The following is a 22,961-nucleotide window of genomic DNA, read 5'->3' on the forward strand; positions in this document are numbered from 1 at the left end:
TTCCTTCGTAGCAACAATATCCACAACGATCATTTGCATTTTGAAATTCGAGGCAAAAATTTATTCCCTTCAATCAAGCTCTTCACGAATTCAACCTACATAAACTTAACAAACTTTTTGTACAAATAAGCTGTAATAGTATCCACATAATATATAATGCCCTTTCTTCAAATAAATAAATTGAATAGCATATATCAATTACTAAAATTCAGAACTACTCAACCTTTCGTATGACACATTAGGGATTTCCTCAACAATTTGCAAAAACTTTGCACAAGGAAGGAAATTTTTGAGCTTCCAAAAATAGTATAGAAACTCCACAATTTTTGAATCGAGCTTTCCAAAATCCATATGGAAGATTCTATTGCCACTTGCAAAATCTTGTATAATAGATAATAATCTTTGCAAAAATGTCACGTAATACCTTCATTTAATTTGCATATCAAACTTGCTAGATATGAGACATCTTCTAAGAATATAGCAAGATTATCCATAAATATGCAATAACATCTTCCAAGATTAAAGGGATTTTCTTGAGCGTAAAACTCAAAAATATATTATTGATGCATTTTGCAAGAAGTAAGTAGATATTTCTATTACACGCCAAATCAAGTAAAACTTGCAATGTCTTATATTTATGACAAAAGATATTTGCAATATAATAAACAATCATTCAAAATTATGATAAACGCATGTAAAAATTTGTAAGGCGGGATGATAAAAAATATTCTCTTACCCATGGTATATGTTTGAAATATACCATTGAAAAAAATCATTACCAATCTTCGCATGAGATATTTTTCAGATTGTACCAAAATCTACGTAGATTCGTGATCATTCTTTCCTTATAGAATTTCGTGCAATCAACTCATTTCCTTTTTGGTATCCATCAATTTGGATCCTTCCATTTCGTTAGAGCAAAATAGAAAATCTTCATAGACAATCAAATATACTTTATAAACTCATCATAACAAAGTATTTAAGGAAAGAATATTCTGCGCAATAATATCTTGAAAAAGAAATTCTCACTTGGTCATATTACAATAAAATCAAGGAGAATGAAATCTTTGAGCATCTAGGAATATCTTGCATAATAAATTAATATCACAGATTTTCACTTTGCAAAATATGATAAAATCTGATAGCATAAAAATTAAACCAAACAAATTCAATTGTCTCTAAGCAAGATATCAAAAATAATCACACGTATTAAATCAAATCCCAACTCACAAATCACAAAAACAAATCATACGATTATTTCTTCAATAAAACAAAATATGATCATTATAAAATCTCAATCAACCAAGGATATATCGAATATCAAGTATAATGAGAATTATTGCCCAAATCAAATTGAGAAAGAAAAGAAATTCCTTACCAAATTCTCTTTCTTCTTCTCCTTTATTTCCTGCAAAAACAGCTCATCTTTTCTTTGGTACTCATATTTTCTTGAGTCCATGAGAGTTAGTAAAGTATGTTGTTTTTACCAAATCTTTCTTAACAGGTCTTCAGAATTTAGGACATTCTTTCTCAAAGTGTTTGAGTCTCTACAATTTGAACACTTGAGAGTATTTCGACCAACAGGTTTTGTAAAAATCCTTTCAAAATGCTTCTTGTACGCAAGTCTATGAGGTTTTTGTCTAAGTCTCTCTTTGACTTTAGGAAAATCTATTAGAGAATCACTTTCCTTTTGAAACCAAGTCCCGACTTATTATAGTAAGGTACTTGTATAGAAAGGATATGCTCTAATGTTTTTGATCCACTTGAAAATCTTGTCGAAATATTTGAAAATTCTTTCTTTAAAGAATCATTTTCTTTGACAAGTAAATCTCGACTTTCTTTTGTTTGTAGAAAATCTTTTTGCAAAATTTCAAACTTTTCTTTTCTAGAAAGATCATGTTGCCTAAGCCAAGAATTTTCCTTTTTAAGTTCAGAGATTCTTTTAAGAGAAGATTTGAGATTTGAGCAAAGCTCATTTATATACTTAACAACTTTAGTAGAAATTTCTGAATGACTTACCTCGATTTCCTTATCGGATTCTGAATCTATGTCCGAGTCGACTTTAATTCTGAAGTCTCGTGTTTGAGTCAAACTCTAATTCCAAATTCGAGTGCGAGTCCGAATGTGCCATCAAGCATATATTTCCTTGCTCATCATCTTCTTTCATTGTTCTTTCTGCCCATTCTGCTTGTATTGTCTTCTTTCACTGAATTCCCTTCCCTTTTCTACTTAGATTTTTAATTTCTTGATCATAAAAGCAAGTTCTTCGTCGTCCATGTCATTTTCTGAGTTTGTATCATCAGAATTAGCGTTAGATATTAAAGCGATGAACTTCTTACCTTCGGGATCTTCATCAACAATTTGTTCCACTTCGTAGGATTGAAGAGTGCCAATCAATTCATCAACGGAGAGTGGCATAATCCTCTCGAGTCTCCCGAATTAAGGTCTTGACATGGTTCCATCTTTTGAGAGACCTCGCAAAAGTTTGTTGACCTTCATTGGGGAAGAAATGGATGACCTTGATACGCCAAACCATTTACAATTTCTGTAAAACGGCTGAACATATCTCAATTAACTATCATTGCTTCATCTTGAAGGTATCATATTGGCCGAGCAGGAAGTTTACTTTTGTCTCTTTTACACGATCAGTCCCTTCATATGTAACATGAAGTCTATCCCAAACTTCTTTTGCTATTTCACATTAAGAGATTCTGTTATATTCAGTAGGAAACAAAGTGCAATATAAAGAAGAAATGGCTTTTGAATCAAGAGCTTCTCTTTTGGACATCTCTGTCCGAAACATAGGAGCAGGGGTTTGATTTCTTTGTCTTTGCCGTCTTATTTGATGTAGACACAGCAGTGGGATTAATTCCTTTTCCACAACATCCCATTGCAAGGGATCTCTGGATCTTAGAAATGCCTTCATTTTTTTCTTCCACATTGTATTCCTTTCCATCAAAATATGGTAGCCTAGTGTTGCTTTGTCCTTCCATAAGTCCCGTGCCAAGATACTAGCCATAGAAGATCTTTAGCTCCAAAGTAAAAACACTTTTATAAACCGAACACTTGGCTCGATACCAATTGAAAGTGCTAGTATGAATATCTAGAGGGGGTGAATAGGTGTAAAGACAATTTTTCGCAAGAATAGTAGAAATATTTTCTTTTAAAACGAGTTTGAAGAATAACAAACTTTTGAAACTGAATCAAGAGCAGCGGACTTTGAGCAAGATCAGGACTTTAGCAGTTAAATAGAACTACGAACAAAATAAAGGAATTCAGGGAAGAGAATAAGAACATAAGGTTTATAATGGTTCGACTTAGATCAAGCCTACGTCCACTCTCCCACGCTAACAACCTTCTAGCTGGATTACATTATACAATCAACAAGAGATTATAACTTTGAGTGCAAATACTTAGTAGTAGATCACACTATCTCACTAAGTCACTCTTTTGGTATTTCTCTCACGATCACAAACGTTTAAGCTCACCAAAGACAAGTGTATAATCGAAAGTCGCTCAGACTTTGGAATTATAAATTCTACACTCCATCTCTTACTTGCTCATCGGTCCTTGATCTCCTTAAATACTCCCTCACTTCCAAACTAGCCGTTGGACAGTATCTTGAGGATTGTCTTCCAATCTACCCATTGGACAAATTTATATCTAGAAGATTTGGTAGCCATTGAGTGATAGAAGTAGAATCCCAAATTGATTCCGCCCATACAAAAAGAATCTTGGTTTTCATAAGTAGAGCTTATTCGTATAAAAAGTTCTTGTCTTCATGATCCATTTGTCAATCAATTAGATTTAGTCAATCAAATCTATCTTGATGTGAAATCCAAACCAAATAACTAGCCGTTATATGTTTAGGGCTTGTGTTATGTTCTTTCAAGTTATTTCGTTATGAATCTGCTACGTTCTGTCTGAAGTAGAGTCTAAGTACAATAGACTTTACAATCTGGGTCTGAACATATTCTTCTTCTGAACAGATTTAGCTTTAAGGTCTGAACATAGTCTAAATAAGTTCAGCTTCAGCATAGAATCTGTCTTCTAGTTCTTCATTCACGTTCGGTCTGAATTTGTCGAGTGGGCGGACTTCGATGTAGAACAAACTTGACACTAAAGTCTATCAGTCTTTAGACTTTGACACAGAAGTCTAGAAATCTTCAAGATATACTTTGGACATGTGTTACGTTCAGTCTTCTGGCCATCTTCAGACTTTGACAATATCTTTTATTTGTTCTATCATCTGCAATGTCTATTACTCAACCATCAAACATGTTAGTAGCCTTTGATTTATTTTATCATCTCCAAAACATCATAAGGGATTTCCCTAACAAAATTAAGGGAAAAAATGAGTCCACTAGGAAAAATAGGGTATTATGAATCGGACTTTTATATAGTATAGATCTTGTGTAATCTATTTGCTATAAAAGCTACCTTCGCGCCATTGATAAGGTAGTTACGAAAATTCGATCAATTATCCAAATCAATTGAAATGAATAAGGATTGCATAAAAAAGTTACACAAGCTGTGTTTTTAAAATTAATCCAATTGTAAAGAGAGTACTTGAGAGATATTTTCATTATTTTCTCTTCATGAATGAGTTTGGAAATTTGGATGAAATTAAAAGAATATAAGGAAAAAGCATGCACCTTAAAATTATAGCGAATAATTGAATATAGTCCAAGATGGAAAAGAGATCTACTTGTGCCCCACAAAAAAAATATACAGACATCAAATGTTATTCTTGTGGTAGAAAAGGCCACATTTCAAAATATTGTAGGATTAATAAAAAATTAAATGAACTTTCCCTTGACAACAATACTCTTAACCAGTTAAACAACATCTTCATAAAAAATGGTGATACTTCCTCTGATGAACTTCTTGAGGAAGAAGGTCTTCAGATTAATGAAATAGATTCTTCTTCTAACTCTGATTATGAAGACGCCTCTCCAGAAAAACCCGTTCCTGAAATAAACATGTTAACAAAAGAAGAAGAATTTCTCCTTAGCATTACCGATAAGATCACCGACCTAGAAGCCAAGAAAGAGTACCTAGATAGACTACACTATGTTAGACCGTTGGTTTAGCTCTGTTAGACCAGAAGCAAAGAAAGAGTACAAAACTCAGCAAGACTAGTTTGGAATTTTCTGGGTGTATGAGGTGAAGCTCCCCAGTGTGAGGGTGTATGACTTTGCGATGGATATATTGGAGTATAGAATGTTTTCGTATTGTTTTTGTCGGCAAAAGGGTAAATCTTGTTGATTCCGTCTCCACTAGAATTTGCTCATAATAAGTAAGGGTTTTGTTTGTATTGTGTGGTTTGAATAACCAGTTTTTGGAAAGATGTTTTTGCAAATTTGATTGGATCTTCATCGAAGAATCCATCTTCTCGATCAATATTTTTTGAAATGATGTTTTGGGGAAAATTTTTATTTTTGAGATTGAGGGGTTGCTGTGGCCTAATAACCACCTCATTCGAAATTCTTTAATATTCTGCTGGTTTTTGTGTAACCAGCGGGAAGGATTGTTGCTTACTTCAATGGCATTGGATGGCTCTTTCTTTGTCTTGTTTTGTATAGACTTGTGCAAGTAATAAAATGGTTTCTTTTGGTATCATGTCATTCTTTGGCTGATTAAAGGCTAACATGGGATCGGGTGATATTTGTTCTATTTTCAAAGGTGTTTGGTGTAGGAATGTCTGGTTGTTTTCTGCCATTTCAAGCCATGTATTGACAGATGTTAAGCCTTTCGGCTTTGGTGGTGTATTAGAGGGTTTGGCGGTGGCTTTGCCTTTGCCTTTGTCTTTGTCTTTTTTGGATCTTGGCATATTGGTATCCCCCGTAAAATTCTCTTGTGAGAAAATCAAGTAATGAATTTGAAGAACCATTTATAAATTCAATGTCAAAATCGAAAACTGAAAGTATGGCTTACCATCCGGCAAAAATCTGTTTTGATGCAATGTTTAAAACGTCTTTGTAAAATGTCTTTGGCTGATTTGCAATCAATTCTTAAGAGAAATTTTTGGTTTAATAAATCTCCTTGGAATTTTGATATAGACAAAACTATGGCAAGTATTTCTTTTTTTTATTGTCAAGTAATTTTGTTGAGTGGAATTCCAATGTTTTGATATAAATTGAGAATGCCTCCATATCCTAATTCCTGAAACATCGATCTCAACTATTTTGAAAGTAGAAGGATCAAGATGTAAGCATGGTATATCTTTAACATGGATTTTTATTTGTTTGACGATGTTAGTATGGACGGAGGTCCATGGTGGAGGATCCTTTTGTAACCTTTGGTGTAAGGGTTTGCAAAGGATATTTATATTGGGAAAGAAATCTAGAATATAATTGAGACTACCTAAGAACCTTTGCAATTGAGTTTTGTCTTTTATCTCATCGGAATTTATCAAGAAAAGAGATTGATCTTTCTATGGGAGTGATGGTGCTTAAATGAATGTAATGACCTAAGAATCTAATCTTGGTTTTGAAGAGTGCAATTTTAGTAGGAGAAACTACAAGACCATTTTGTATGATAATTTTTATGAAAATAGATAAATGTTTGAAATGATGTTCTATATTTGAAGAGAATACTAGAACATCATCTATATAAACTATGATGTATTCGGAATAAGGATTGAAAATCTCGTTCATAATTCTTTGGAATTCTAAAGGGGCATTTTTTAGGCTGAATGGCATAACATTCCATTCATATTGGCCAAAAGGACTTTGTAAAGGCTGTCTTGTATTTATCCTTTTCACTTACCCGTATTTGCCAAAATCCTGACTTCATGTCAAATTTTGAAAATATTTTTATCTACAAAGTATGTTTAACAAATCTTTTTATTGGGTATAGGATATCTTATCCACCTAAGGGCTGTATTAAGAGGTTTATAATTAATGACTAATGGGAACTCCTCTTTCAAGTTCAGCATTTTTATTGACATAAAAACAGAACAACTCCAAGGTGATTGGCTTTTTCTTATGAGTTTTTATCTAAGAGATCTTGTATTTCTTCTTGACATAATTTCAAAACTTCTTGATTCATTTGTGTTGGGCGAGCTTTGGTAGGTATTTTGTTTTCGGAAAAGTCATGTTCATAGGGTAAATCAACGATATGCTTCTTTCTTTCCCAAAAGGCATTGGGTAGAGTAGAGCATATAGTCTTTTCTATGTGTTTTTGAAGGGAAGCTATCTTTTCTATGATGTTTGGTTTTATAAGATTTTCTTCCATTCTTTTGAATTCTAAATCTCCTTTTAAAAATTCAAGCTGGTTTTCTTTGTCTTTTTATAAGGCAATTTATTTCTGAAATAGAATGTTCTTGTAAAATATTTAGGCTTCTCTTATGTGGTTTTGTTATGAAATTGAAGGTGATTTTTCTGTTTAGAGCATAGGTTTCGATACCTTTGTTAGTAACAAAAGAAAAGGTTGGATTAATTGTATGAAAGGTGTTCCAAGAATTACCTGTTGCCTCATATTTTTACTAAAAGAGTGATGTTGTTTCAATAATAAACTCATTATTGATTTTTATCATAATATTTATTATCCATTTTCTAGATGTTATTTATGTTAATAACATAAGAAAGGCTGAGTCCGAGTATCTGATGTATTGGTGATTTCATTTTGATCTTCTAATTTTGTCTTTCCTTTTATGACAAGAGATTTTATGTCAGAAATCTCTTGCTTCATTTCTAACTGTGTTGCTTTCAAGGCTTGGATTTATAATTTTTGTTGTTTTATCTCATTTTGGAGGTCATTTATGTTAATGGGTCTCGGACCGAGGTTTTTTGTTCCTATTCAAAATGTCTTTTAAATTGTAGGAAGTATTGGGTTCGTAGGTAATATTCGGGAAGAGTGTAGTCTATCTAGGTACTCTTTCTTGGCTTCGGGTCGATGATCTTATCGGCAAAGATGCTAAGGAGAAATTCTTCTTCTTTTGTTAACATGTTTATTTCATGAACGAGTTTTTTACGGAGAGGCGTCTTCATAATCGAGTTAGAAGAAGAATCTATTTCATTAATTTGAAAACCTTTTTCCTCAAGAAGTTCATCGAGGAAGTATCACCATTTTCTATGAAGATGTTGTTTAACTGTTAAGAGTATTGTCGTCAAGGGAAAGGTCATTTAATTTTTTATTAATCCTACAGTATTTTGAAATATGACCTTTCTACCACAAGAATAACATTTTATGTCTTTAAAACTTTTCCTATCAGTTTGAGGTCTATTTTGGTTATTCTGGTGTCTTTGTTTATTCCTACAAGGTTGAGATTTGTTGTGATGTCTCTTTGTTTCTTTCTCCGAAGGACAAGTTCCCTTACATTTTGGTTTTGTTTTTCATTATAAGAAGGGTCGTATTGAGCACAGAAATCTCCTAGACTTCTATTGGTGAGTGATTGTTCTTCCTTGAGCTGTCTTTGTAATTTGATAGTATTACACATTTGTGTTCCTTGTCTGTAAACATAAGAGACTATTTCTCCATAAGAAAGAAGATCATAAGGTATTTGGCCATTGTATTCTTCTCTAATTTTATCTCTAACTTGATCACCTATAATTTAAGGTAAACCAGCTAAGAATTTTTCTTTCCAAAAGGGTTGATTGCAATCAAGTTTGATAAGAACCCTTTGAAGGAAGAGTTCTTTGTATTCTTTAAACCTTCCTAAGGATTTACAGCACATATTGGATAAGAGATCTTGATTCCTATCTCTAATATGTGAAGGGTCTCCTACGAAATGTTGTGAAATGGAATAGATAAGAGTATTCACCGCATCTTAGATGAGATGTCCTTGATCATCATCCATGCGTTGGCCAAAATCATCAATTTTATAAGCGGTTAAAATTTGTATTCTCTGTTCATCAATCAAATAATTATCCCACCAACCTTTTGGTTGTCCAAAGAACCGGCCACTAAAAGATTAGCAACAGCATGATGAGAAACGTATTGCTGAGTTTTGTAGGCATTGGCAAGCATTACCATGTTGTTAAGAATATTCATGATATTGCTTTTGACAACACCATCTATATTCCATTCATAAATGGCATCAGGAGAGTATTTATTCTGTATTTTCTGTGATGATTCTTCTTGGGCAATGTCAGGTGGAGTGGCTCTACTATAGTAAAGCTTCTGAGGTTGTCTCCAATTGAGTCTATTAATCTCAGCGACCGATTCATAATCAGAGTCACCAGATTGTTTGGTTAAAATACTGATAGTGGGTTGGTCAGTAGTGTCTCTAATGATAAGATTCTAAAATTTAGGGGTGTCTATGATAGGAAGCGGGGCTCTAGCTTTGATTTTCCTAGGAGCTTTTTCTTTTGTTCTATGGCTTTGGCAAACTCTGGGCTAAGATTTTTTGGAAATTCAAAAGCTTTAAAAATGGGTTTTTTGAAAGTGTCCACTTGTGGTGTGGTGAGTTGGGTAGGATTTTGTATGGTGGATTCTATCCTATTCAACTGTTTTCCTATGGTCGCTAAATGTTGATTAGTGAAATTATTTTGTTCAATGACTTTGTGAGTATAAAGAGAGTCTCCTTGATCTGGAAGCCTAAAAGGGGTAGCTGTAACCTCGCTTTCTCCATGTTGTATTTTTATACGTCTAAGAGGGGGATGATTGGATTCTATGGTTTCACCATTATCAAGTTTCCACTTATAATGATGATCTAAAACAATTATTTCTTTTTGGTTCAAGGAATTGTTCTTCTAGCCAATCAAAGAAAAATATATGAACTTCATAATCATATATGTAGTCGTAATATTTTTGTTTGATGTCTTTTGCTTTGTCAGCAAAGGTTTTGAAGAACCATTCTCTGATTTGTCTATTGCTTTCAGAATTAAATTCTTTATTAAGGAAAGCCTTTTTGGTTCAAATTGTTTTTCTAAAACATTAAGCTCGGCATCTATCATTTGTGAATAAGTGAGAGAATGATGAGGAGAATCTGTATTTTCTAGGACTGGTTCAGGCTGATTTTGTTGATAAACGGCCCGGAAATCACCGATCTATTATCTAAACCACTAATTTCCGATTCGGGAGGTGTCTCGTGATTACTTCTACTGGTGGAAGGAGGTAAAGGTGTTGTATCGTGTGTGGGAGTGTCTCATGCATACTAGGAGGAGGTGTTTCTATGAGTACTCGAAGGGATGGTGATTATAGGAGGAAGGTTGGGATTAAGATCTATAGACCTTGTATAAGAAGTATGAAAAGAAGGACTAGATCTTGAATCGAAAGATCTTCTAGGAAACCTAATAGTCACTCTTCCTTTGGATGCTGAATGACATTAGTCGGATCTGTATTTTGAACAACTTGTTGGGGAATTTGGTTTTCTAATTCCCATTGTTCGATAAAGTAACTTGGTTCCAATTAATAGACCTAGGAATTGTTGTATTAGCTCTAGAAATGTCAGATTTGGAGGAGAAGTGTTTCTCCTCGAGGACTATGTTTGAAAGCATTTTCTCCAAAAGCGGAGGACATGGCTTTATAATGAATTCTATAGACAAGAGCTAGAGGAATAGATCCATCTGCTACTTTGTAATTATGGGTTTTGATTTGGAGTGTGAGAGCTCTAAGAATGTTCTTATCTTTGAGAGAAATAGAAAAATTGGGGTAACAGTCAAAATGTATGGGTCCTTTGCGGAGACTTGTCTCTACAAGTACCAAGAATGGATTCATCATAGTTTAAAAGACATGCATCACGTAAGACTAAGAGAATGGAAGTATTAAAGCCTTCTTTTGTAAGAGGTTTGACTCCTACTTGGACTAGTCCTATATGAATGTAATTGTATTTTTGTTTATGCTTTTGAATGGATTCTTTGTTCAAAAGATGTATTTTTTTTCATAGGAATTAGAAAGAGGAACATCTCTTTCTTCAATAGTTATGACATAGTCTGATTTTTTTTTGAAAAATTTCAATTTTGATTCCTTAAGCTGTATTTTAGGAATTTCCCAATTCTCTATAAATTTGTTGAAATCTTCTATCCTTACTTCTTCTCTATGTATAGGACTTGGATCTGAATCCATTTGTGATAGAGAACTAGAGGAAGATGTAGATCTTCTATGTAAACTCATACTTAAGATCGAAACTGTTCCTTCTTCGAACCGTTCAGAGCTAAACCAACGGTCTAACAGCCACTCAGGGATTTACGGCCTTGACCACTCCGTAGAAACAAGAAGGATGCCAACGAATGGATCTCGATCTTTGTGTATGTTCTTATAAAGACTATATATACCTTTCCACTGGCTCTAATACCATATATATATATATATATATATATATATATTCTAAAGAGCGTAAAAGTAGGGGTAGTGGCGCAAGAACAATAGGACAACTTATGGAAGTGAAAGAGGAGATTCCGTGCATTGGACGCTTGGAAATTGAAAAGGGTTTCTGTGTTGATTGGCTTCCAAATGATGTGAATCATGTTTTGGATTTATTTCAGCCCTAGAATAGCGAAAGTGGAAGAGACTTGAACGTGTGTCCGGCGTCTACTCGACGCAGTAAAGGGTCTATCAATTGCTTTTGACTAATCCTTAACCTTTTTATACATCTTCCTATCTTTATCACTACAATAAGTGAAAAATATATTGAAATCGACTAGGCTTTATGAGGCTTTGATGATAAATATCCAAGTATTATCTCTTGAAAAGATTTTCAAAGCAATCAACTGGAGGTATAAGACTACATTTGCCCTCCATCCCTGGTTGTAGAAAGGTTCATTCCATAGTGGGTAATTTAAAATAGTCATGTATATTGATCACAGGCAAAGATGACTAAACATATATGTAAGTGATGTCCATATATGTGTCCCATCAATTAAGAATTAGTTAGTTGAACTTTCTTCTAATCAGGGACGAGGAAAAACATGACCAAAAGGTTTGGATTTTTGCAATTAAGGCATTTCGTTGATTACTCACACAAAGTTGCAGATGTGATGCGCTAGAATCTAATGTGGGATTATATACGTACTTTCAGCATATGTAGTGCTGACTTGCCGCTAATATGGGGCCACACCGGGAAACGGTCAAATTTTTCAAAAAGAGAAAAAATGAAAAGTTTGCAGAAAAATAAAATAAAAAAAAGGCCAAAGCATTAAAGGGCTGCTCACTTTTTTGGGAATTCAGAACTTCAGCTCGATTAATCTTGATGAGTACATATTCTGTTTGGGAAAAAAATGGGCATCAATTGAAGTTAAAATTGAATACCTCAAAGTTGCATGAGAAATAAGCTTAACGGAGCCCATGCCTAATCTAGGGCTGTTGGTCGCTTTTTAGGCAATACACCTAAACTCATGTCTTTTCCCTTCCAAATGGAAAAGGTAGGTTGCAACAATATTCTATTTGGGTACATTGGGTGAGACCCCACCCTTACGCTCCCCGCACAAAACCCATCTGCCTTGTGAAGTCAAATTTTCAAAGGGATTTACTTCTTGAATTGCGATATGTGGAAAGCAAAGAAAGGCTCTAGACCTTCCCGGGATGGCAAAGTATTCTGATGGGGAGAGATTTAATGTGGCATCCCAAAATTCAATGACAAGCCATAAGGTGTGTTAAAGTCTCTAATTAGGTGATAAAAATTTCCATGGCTTATGCTTTAGCCATTAGTCTTTTAATTAGATTATTTGTGCATATGATTGTGAAAATTTAAATTTGATAGATTAATAATCTATGCTTGGCCATGTACTTTATAAATTAAATTTCAATAAACAAGATGCCCCAAGACTTTGGCCAAGACGAAATTGAAATTTAAAAATATTTATAAAAGAATTTCAAAAAAAAAAAAAAGAAGAGGAAAAAGTCAATTTTTGGGATGGGCCTTAGGCCCATTGGCCGAAGCCTTGATGGGCCAAGCTAGTTGGCCCAATTAGGCCCACTAAAGGGGGCTGTCGACCAGCCCAAGGGGAGGCCCAAGAGTGGCCGGATGGCCCAAGCCCAAGCCCAAAAGCCCATCAAGACAAGTGGCAAGAAGTCTTCATGCATTGGCCTAGACTAGGATGCCATGCATTGGCTAATTTAAGTGGCATGCAATGATTATCAATGATGAGGATTAGGGAAATAAAAGGGAAGGAGAGAGGAGAGAGAGTGGCCGGTTTCATTCGCCCAAGAGAGTGAGAGAGAGAGGGAGAGTGATCGTGCGAGAGAGAGGGGGAGCGGCCGAGAGAGAGGAGGAGGAACCGCCGTCCGTCCACCATGTGCCGCCGTGCTCGCCGCCTTACGCCGTCGACCGACCGGTCTAGAGGCGATTTGGAGTCCTCTAGCTTCTCTTGCATGGGTGTATGATGCTTGCATGTTAAATTCTTGGGTGTTAGTGAGAAAACCGAAGCATGGTCGATTTATGTGTGAATGGTGTGGCTGTTCTTGCTCGTACCCTGTGGTCAGAATGTTGTTTGAGCTTGCATGTGTGTTTAGAGTCAGATTTTGGCTTCTATTTCTTCATGAAAGTTGTAGCTAACATCTTGTACTACAACATACTAAAATTTCGTGGAAAATGATGGAGATTTCTGGGGTTAAAGTCTCATCCTACGGAGACCCCAGATCTGGAAATATTTTACTGACCTTTGGTTGGATTTGTGGTTGCATGTTGGTTTTTGTTGAGAATATCACTTCGATTTCTTCATGAAAGTTGTAGGGGACATCTTAAAATATAACATACTAAAATTTGAAGTGAAATTAACAATAATAGCCTAGTAAATCAACTAGATCTTGAAGACGGTGATTCTGGTGATGTATTCTGAGACACACGAGCCTTCATGGACATAGATGATGACTATACTCTGGTTATTTGACTTAGATCTCTTCATGAAATTTGTATAGGACATCTTGATGTATAACATATCCAAATTTCAGAGGAAAAAAAGAATATTAGGTAGGTGAAAACTCAGTATTTCGGAGAAGCATGTACTGAACGATGCGGTAATGGATCCAGAACCTTCGTGAGACTGTATAAAATAATATAAAAATAATCTGGCTTGGAGTTCTCATGAAAGTTGTACGAAAAATGTCTTGGCTATAACTCAGTAAAATTTCATAATTTTTGGAGGCCATGTGGATATTTTAATTGAATTTCTTTGAAAAACCGTACGTTCTGGTTTCATCCGAGAATCATATGATGTTTTGTGAAAATGGTGAGATTGTGTAAAATTCAATTTGGCCATGAATTTTGCATGAATTTGTCATCCTATTGGTTTTTTTAATGATTGCTTGAATTTTTATAATTTTTGGGAATTTATAGATATTGAATTTAATATTTATTTTTAAATAATAATAATAATAATAATAATAATAATAATAATAATAATAATAATAATAATAATAATAATGGATTATTTTATTGGCCATAAATTTCATAAATGATTACACCATGTAGCATGCATGATAAGATATTGGTGTATGTATGACATTGAATTATGATGCATGTGTGAATCTTATGCCAAGTATGACTTGTTTGATGTCACGTCATATGCCATGTTAAATTGAGATCAGTAAATGTTGATAATGATAAGTGAGGAGGTGGTTGTGGTGGAGGATAATGCCCGGAATGTATAGAGAGAATGCATTGCCGGGATGGCCTTGGGAGATTCGGGATGCCCAGAATGTGGGGTGCCGGAAGCCACAGAGGTTTCTCGCCCGAATGGAATGCCTCGCGATGCCGGGATTGGGGTGCGAGATGCCCGGCCAGGGAGTGTAAATGCTGGAAGCCCCGTCGAGGTTTCGCTTGAGGGAATGCCTCGTGATGCCGGTTGGGATGCGAGATGCCCGGAATGTGGGGGCGGATGCCCGTGGCTCAGGATGGTCAAATGCGGAAGCCTCGGAGGTCTTTGCCCGAGGGGATGATAAAATTGATAATTTGAGAAATGGGTGATGTGGTGATCAAATTGAAAAGCTAAAAGTGGAAATTAAACCATGGCATGATATGCATGATGACATGCATGATATGCATGATGATGATAATGATGATGATATATGATATGCATGATGACGATGATGATGATGATGATATGTGATGTGAAATAATGATGATCACCCATGGCATGACATGCATGATGATATACACGATGATGATAATGACGATGATATATGATATGGCATGGTGACATGTGTAATGTCATGATGTCATGATGATGATGACATGTATGATATAATGATGCCATGACGATGATGACATGTGTGATGTGGTGATGTCATGATGATGATGATGACATGTATGATATAATGATGCCATGATGATGATGACACGTATGATATGATGATGCATGATAGCATGCGCATGGCTTCAAGGTAAGTAACGCCTGCAATGCATGTATGATTTGCATGATGCATTGAGTTGTTATTGGATTTCTTTACCTGCTGAGTGGTTGTACTCACCCCTTTTGAGGACCAACATTTCAGATTATAAAGATGCCGCTTCCCGCGGTCACGCGGGTGTATTTTTATGGGTTACCATCCGATGTCGAGATAGAGTGTGAGGAGTACGATTGTCCTTTTGTGCCTGGACTGACATACATACATGTGCGCTATTTTATCTCGTACGACATAGGCCTGGTAGGGGGGCGCGATTGTCCAGAGTTTGTCTCCCGTCCACGTTCGCGCGATGGGGTGATGAGAGGGATGCTGCCACCGCCGCCGCCCGACGCACCGAACCGGGTGTGAGGCCCATGCATGACGCAGTGGGGCTGTTTCTTTTTGGATAGTTAGCCGACACTTGATGGGAGTTGTGCACATGTGATGTAGAGGGTCGAGGTTCTTTTTGAGGTTTTAGGCTGGACATGGCTGAGTCCTAGCTTTTCCTTTTGATGTACCGACCCAAAAGAAGTCCCATCTTTAAAATATATGTAAATAAAGTGTCGTGGCTTGTCTATAAATTTATGGTGATTAGTGGTGTGTATTTGTATCATGGTTGGTAGGGGGAGAGATGGTGATGTTTTAATTTGCTTCCGCTAGTGAGTCGCGCTGGGACCGTTTTGTTTAAAAAAAAAAATGTGTCTATGAATTACAACGCTTCTTCTAAGGAGAAAAGTAATAAGGTGTAACATTGGCACTGGTGGCGACCTACGAAGGGTTCGGGGTGCCAAATTTAATTAGCTCATAAACTAGATGGGTTGTTGGGAATGGAGAAAACATCAAGATTTGCAAGGACAAGTGGCTTCCTTTAGGAGTGTTAAGGGGACTAGCAAACTGAGAGGACCCTACTGTAGTATTTGAATTGATAAAGTTAGGAACCATTAGGTGGAATGAACGAAAACTGAAAGAACTTTTTCAAGAAGATGTGGTTAGAAGGAGACAGATTAGTTTGGACTGATAATAAACAATACACATACTCAGATAAGAGTGGTTATCACAGTATCTCATTATCAGTATAGTAGCAAAACATAGCACGAGCAACAACATCATACCAGCCTCCCTAGAGCCTATGGACAAATATATGGGAGCTTCCTACCCTCCTCAAAGTTTGGTTTTTTATGTGGAGTGTGCGTTAAAATGCTCTACCATCGAAAGAAAATCTATACAAGAGGAAAACGGTACTTGATCCGCTTTGTCTGTTCGGTCGAAAAAATCCTAGAGACCATGGAACACCTCTTCTTACTATGTGATTGGTCCAAAAATATTTGGGTAGACCGACTTAAATTATCGGTATCTCTAGTGAACATATAGACAATAAACAAATGGGTGTTGAAAGTGCTCACCCCATATTCGAATTTCCCCCCTCAAGAGCTAACTGTGAATGTACTATGGTTGATATGCGAAGGGCGAAATGGCTTTGTATTTCAACAATAGCAGCCAAGACTGGAGTTAATTGTTGACGGCCATTACGCAAGTAATCGACAAACTCTTACCACCGATCTCTCTGCTCGCCTTCGATCCAAGAGCAATCGACATTGAATTTCCAGTCCCCAAGTTTCCGAAGCATCCATTGCCTAGGTAAAGCATTCCTTTTTCCTCGCCTAAACTTCTCATTTGGGAGCCATTGATTATGATTATTACTAGCCAGAACGGCGTCCCAAAGGAAAAGCGTTGTCCGTATTTGAGCTAGAAACACTAGCTGCAAAGAGAGCACTGTTGACTTTTGAGGGAGGAACCTGAACTCCGATTACACCCCAATCTGCACGTGGACTTGCTAACTAACAACACATCGGTTATCTCATGCTTATCGATTGTTGACAGCAGACCATGGGCCTTCAAACATCAATTCGAAGAACATAATGCCCTTCTAACCCAACTTAAAAAAGTGACCATAGCCCACTCTCCTTGAGAATCCAATCAAGTGGCAAATTGAGTAGCTAAGGTCCATAGAAAAGGAAGTCTCCCATATAATTAGCTAGTTAATCCTCCCCAATTCTTTTGGGATTTACTTTGTTTTGAGTCTTGTCATCATAGCTTTTGTAGCACTTCAATGGAATGAATAAAATGTATTATTTTTTTGACAAAAAGAAAGGTCTATAGAGTTATTGTGCTAACACGGTTATTGCTTGATGACAAGATGCATTGATGTAGAATAGACTCATCCCCTTGTTCTTTGTCTAATCTCAAATATTTAAACCAAGTTTATCAAGTTCATCTCAAGAAATTACTTCTTTTTAACACTTTCGATAATTGTTTGATGACCCGTGAGTTTTTGCTAACTGATATTCTCATAAGTATTTGTAGAATCATTCCATGAGCATAGACCATGATAGCTATTTAATTAATCTGTGATTTATCATGCATTTTGGCCTATATTAAGCAAGAATTACTTAATGACATTTCTATCAAAATTTAAAAAATGATCAAATTTTAGAATTGCAAAAATAAATATGAAGAAAATCCAGTTGTCAATATTCATACGTCTTGTTCAGGCATTTCTCCTTAGATAAATGTCAATTTACGTGAATAACAAGTTTTTATTTTTGGTCTGTCGTGAATAACAAGTAGAAAAAATAATAAAAGTTAAAATGAAAGTCGGTTCCACACCTAAAACTTTCTATCAATATTGAGCATTCTCTTACAATTAGATCTCTCTCTCTCTCTCTCTCTCTCTCTCTCTCTCTCTCTCTCTCTCTCTCTCTCTCTCTAAATGTCAATTTACGTGAATAACAAGTTTTTATTTTTGGTCTGTCGTGAATAACAAGTAGAAAAAATAATAAAAGTTAAAAATGAAAGTCGGTTCCACACCTAAAACTTTCTATCAATATTGAGCATTCTCTTACAATTAGATCTCTCTCTCTCTCACCATTCCTTTTTTTTTTCCAACAATTCCGGATAAAGTTCAAGCATGTGGACTAACCAAATGGGTTGACTGACCTTTAAACTTTGAATTTGAGGGCATACTCCGTGATTGTAGTATCCACCCCGTGATTGTAGAAGCAAGAGAGACGACCCTGTTGACTTGACTTTGAAAAGCCAAGGTTTGTGTTAAAATTATACCCATGCCCGATTCAATGTTCCCTTGCTAGAAAGGTCCTTGTGAGTCCGGATAAAATTCTGCCCATCTAAAAGAAAAGAGAGTATGACAACCTGTAGAAGTGAAAGGGAAGAGATTCCGTGAAATGGACGCTTGGAAATTGAAACGAGTTTCGATATTTACTTACTTCTAGATGATGTTACATCATGTTGTGGAGTAACTTAAACTCTAGGAATGTGAAAGGGGAAGTGGCTTTGAATTTGTGGGTCCCATGTTAGCTTGACACACGGGATGATTCTTGTCTTTGTCCCACGTCTATCTATCTTAATCACTACAATAAGTGAAGGAAAATATGGGGATCAATTAGGGTATATGAGGTTTTGATAATAAAAATCCATGCACTGTCTTTTTAAAAGATTTTCAAAGCAACCAAAGTGGAGGACGTATAGGGCCACATTTGCCCCCCATCCCTCTTTGGAGAAAGTTGAACTCTCCGATTAGCGGGTTAAAGTAATCATGTGTATTAATCATATGGAAACTTTGACCAAAGTATGTGTGTGTTGTCAACGATTGGAACCCATCAATTAATACCATCTTGGAAATGGAACACCATAGGCATCCATTTGAGCTAATTATTGGTACCATTGATTAGTCTGTCATATATTGTGTGTTTTGGCTTACTTTATTATCAAAATTCAAAACACTATTAAAGTTTAGAATAAAAAGAAAAAAAAATCATACGCAAATCTAGTTGTCAATTTTCGTAATTTTATAAAGTTTCGGAATTTTTCGTTAAATAAATGTCTATTGAGGCACGAAAACTTTTGATCAATATTGATCATTCACTTACCATTGTTTCTCTCTCAGTCGTCTCCCTTCCTCACACACATGTGCACAATCATCTCTCTTTCCTCATACGTTACTTTTGCTTATTTTTATCAGTCTAGGTCAATAAAGGCATTGAAATGTAGAAAGGTGCACGAAGAAAAGTAAAATATAATTAGGGACATTTTCAAACCAATCTAGTTCTGCTTAGCTTTAAAATAACCTACCGAGTAAATCCTCAAGCTGTGTACACCATGGTTACAGAAACCTAAGTGAAGCCAGAGAAAGATCAAGGACCATACAAGCATCTTTCTTTAGCTTTGGACATCATGTGCAACACGCACTCATTGAGTAAACAATGACATTGACCATGCTCTGTCACCGACTTTCTTTGCCCTTAAATTGCTCAAATAGATTAATTTCATATTCACTTCTATAAGGAGGCAACTACACAAATGGACTTTGGACGTTGACCCAATATACATATCATCCCTAAACTTTTGGTAACTATTTAATTTGGTCTCTAGATACACGGGAAATTTCCAATGTTTTCCTTCCATTTATTCATTTAACAGAATTTGCTAATTTGGCTTCCCATTTAGTAAGTTTGAGTCGTGGATGAAGAAATAATTTACATGTGGATTATTCATATAAGATATTCAACTCAAGATATAATAATTTGTATCAACAAAATAAAATGAAAAATCATTTGTCCAAGTTTAACAAGTAAACAACTTAAAATGATTATTATATTCTAATTTTAGTAGAATATCTTATGTGGATAATCCTGATGTAACGTTATTTTTAGTCCACTATTCAAACATACCAAATTGGAAGCTAAATAGCAATTTTCATTAACTTGAATTAATAGAAGGATAACATGAACATTTTTATATAATTTAGAGACTAAATTAAACATGTACAAAAAATTCAGGCACCGCATTGAACAAATTAAAAATTTATGGACAATATTGCACATTAGGCCAAAACTTAGGATTCAATTGTGTAGTCTTTCCTTCTATAAATACACCTAACGCATTCACTCAATCTCTGCACCACAAACAAATCTATTCATTAGAAAATGGGTTTGAAACTTGCAAAAAATTTCTCCATAAGGTTGATACTTGTCTTGTGTGCATGTGCATGTGCGTCAAGTGTTGCATCTCGTGCCTTCGACATTCCATCCGCAACTAAAAAGTTCGAGGAGTGGATGAGTCGGCACTGAACGCGACTATAAAGATGTCGCCGAGAAGGCGAAGCGTTTGAAGATTTTCTTGGAAAACCTGCAGTTCGTCGAGGAGTTCAACGGTGCGGTAAACCGGACTTACAAGGTTGGATTGAACAAGTTCTCGGACTTGACCAACGAGGAATTTGTGGCATATACTGGATACAAATTGCCATCATCAACACGCAGGAACTCCTCCCAAGTCAATTCTTTCAAGTACCAAGGTTCGAATAGCATCCCGAGAGCGTGGATTGGGTAAAACAAGGTGCTGTCAACCCTATAAAGAACCAAGGCCAATGTGGTAAGAAATTTACTGCTAACTATTGAAGCCTATCCTAAGATATGCAAGCAATTGCATTGCCCAGCTTAAATCCACTTGTCATAAAATATTACATTGTGAAACACTAAACAAATTAATTTTTCTGAGAAGATTTCTTAATTGAATTATAATCACTGCAGGACTCACTATCTTATGTGTACAGGATCTTGCTGGTCGTTCTCCGTGGTGGCGGCGGTCGAAGCAATCACACAGATCACCACTGGCGTGCTACCAAACCTGTCCGAGCAGCAACTCATAGACTGCGCCACTGACGGGAACCAGGGCTGTCAAGGCGGCTGGATGGACAATGGCTTCGAGTACATCATCAACAACAATGGCATCAACTCCGAGACGAACTACCCGTACGTTGGGGTCGACAGCACCTGCGATGTGCAGGCCTCATCTGTTGCCGAGGCCAAAATATCGAACTACGCGGACGTCCCCCCGAACGAGGACGACATGCTGAAGGCCGTGGCAATGCAGCCGGTGTCGGTAGCACTCGACTCGAGCGGAGCCGAGTTCCAGAATTATGCAGGCGGTGTCTATACTGGCCCATGCGGGACCAATCTGAACCATGCGGTGACGGTCGTCGGGTACGGGACGGACACGGATGGGACCAAGTACTGGTTGATAAGGAATTCTTGGGACGTCTCGTGGGGCGAGAGTGGGTACATGAGACTTCAGAGAGATTCTGGTGTTGAAGGTGGGCTTTGTGGAATTGCCTCGAAAGTTTCTTATCCCGTTGCATAAGTATTTATCTAAGAGATCGTGGCTTGAGTTCATGTGTGTTAGTAGGCTCAAATCGTTCGATATGAACTGAGCTCAGTCTAAGTGGAAATATTTTGGGTTAATTACTACAGTTAATCTCGTGTCTTTACTGTTTTAATTTCAGCTAGACCCCTGCGACCTTTGCCGGGTTTCTTATAATGAAGTTTCTTGTGTGTGTTTATGATAATGAGAATAAAGAGGATTTGAAGACGGTCCTTGAATTTTTTATTGTTAGCTAACACCTCGTAGCATTGTTTGAGACTTGGAACCATGTGTATGGGTGGTCCTCAATACCGGATGCTTCCGACTCTCATCTGGGTTATGACAAAATTTACTTGGTTCATTTAAATTCATTAACATATGTTGTCAGAGTATTATTTGTCTTTTTTTTTTTCCAAGCGCATTAAACCTACCCCTCCTCTCTCTCTCTCTCTCTCTCTCTCTCTCTCTCTCTCTCACCATTTCTTGTTTTTATTCAACAATTTCTAGTTCATGCGTGTGGACTGACCTTTAGACTTTGAATTTGAGGGCATACTATGTTCAATAACATGGGACTTGTGACGTGCTATACTTAAATATCCACTTGTACAGTTTATTACATTACTGAATGTATAGATTATATAGATTTATATCAAGTACATTGTCAATGTAAAATATTGATTACATAGATTGAAATTCGCATTTACTAATTGAATGAATTCATTTGCCAAAATAAAATACCATTTATAGATTGCTTGGGTAATTAATCTTTTGTACACCATTAGGGTAAGAATCCCCAATTCATAGAGACTAGTTTTAATATGCTTGGCATTGCTCTATTTCATACCATCTACCCTGTGATTGTAGGAGCAAGAGGGGCAACCCACGTTGACTTTGACTTTGAAAGGTCAAGCGTTGTGTCCAAACTCTACCGGGGCAATTCAATGTTCCCTTGCTAGAAGGTCCCTGTGAGTTATTGTGGATTTAATTGTGGTATGGTGAATTTCATTGGCCAACCTATGATGTTTTGTGGAATAAGTTGCTGTATGCTAAAAGTTCATAGATACTTTTGTCAACTCGAGTAGCAAGAATTACAAAATGAGTTTGCAAAGGGTTATGATCAATTATAATAAATTAGTATTTAAATCAAGCATTTAAAACAAAAATATGTGTTGATTTAGAAATTCAATGGGTAAGTTCATTGTTTTTAAAGAAAGGCCTACATAACTCCTCTTGTGTGCATATGGAATGAAGTTGTCAACTTCAGATCGGAAACCGAACAAGTTGCCATGATCTATTCCATGACATCTACACAGAAACGCACCCATACATCCGCTTGGCAAGCGAATTTTTGTATCTAAAAGAAATAACCTTACGGTATAAAACTTGAAAACTCTGAAATTTACAAAAGGTTTTCCTTTGAACCAAGCATTCCATATGGCATTTTTTTTTTCCAAAAGAGAAGAATCAAAATGAAC

At 36.1% G+C, this 22,961-nt stretch overlaps 1 protein-coding gene across 1 annotated transcript; it reads left to right on the forward strand.

Annotated features, from left to right (window-relative positions):
* The first annotated feature begins 14,553 nt into the window (after positions 1-14,553).
* Positions 14,554-21,504, forward strand: LOC104444818 (zingipain-2). The gene is given in 4 exon segments (XM_039313399.1): positions 14,554-14,607; positions 20,482-20,656; positions 20,659-20,718; positions 20,900-21,504. Coding segments are annotated over 4 exon segments (876 nt in total). The 3' UTR covers positions 21,487-21,504.
* The last annotated feature ends 1,457 nt before the right edge of the window (positions 21,505-22,961 follow it).

Source organism: Eucalyptus grandis, chromosome 5 (assembly GCF_016545825.1).
Source record: "Eucalyptus grandis isolate ANBG69807.140 chromosome 5, ASM1654582v1, whole genome shotgun sequence".
In the NCBI taxonomy this organism is placed as follows: Eukaryota; Viridiplantae; Streptophyta; class Magnoliopsida; order Myrtales; family Myrtaceae; genus Eucalyptus; species Eucalyptus grandis.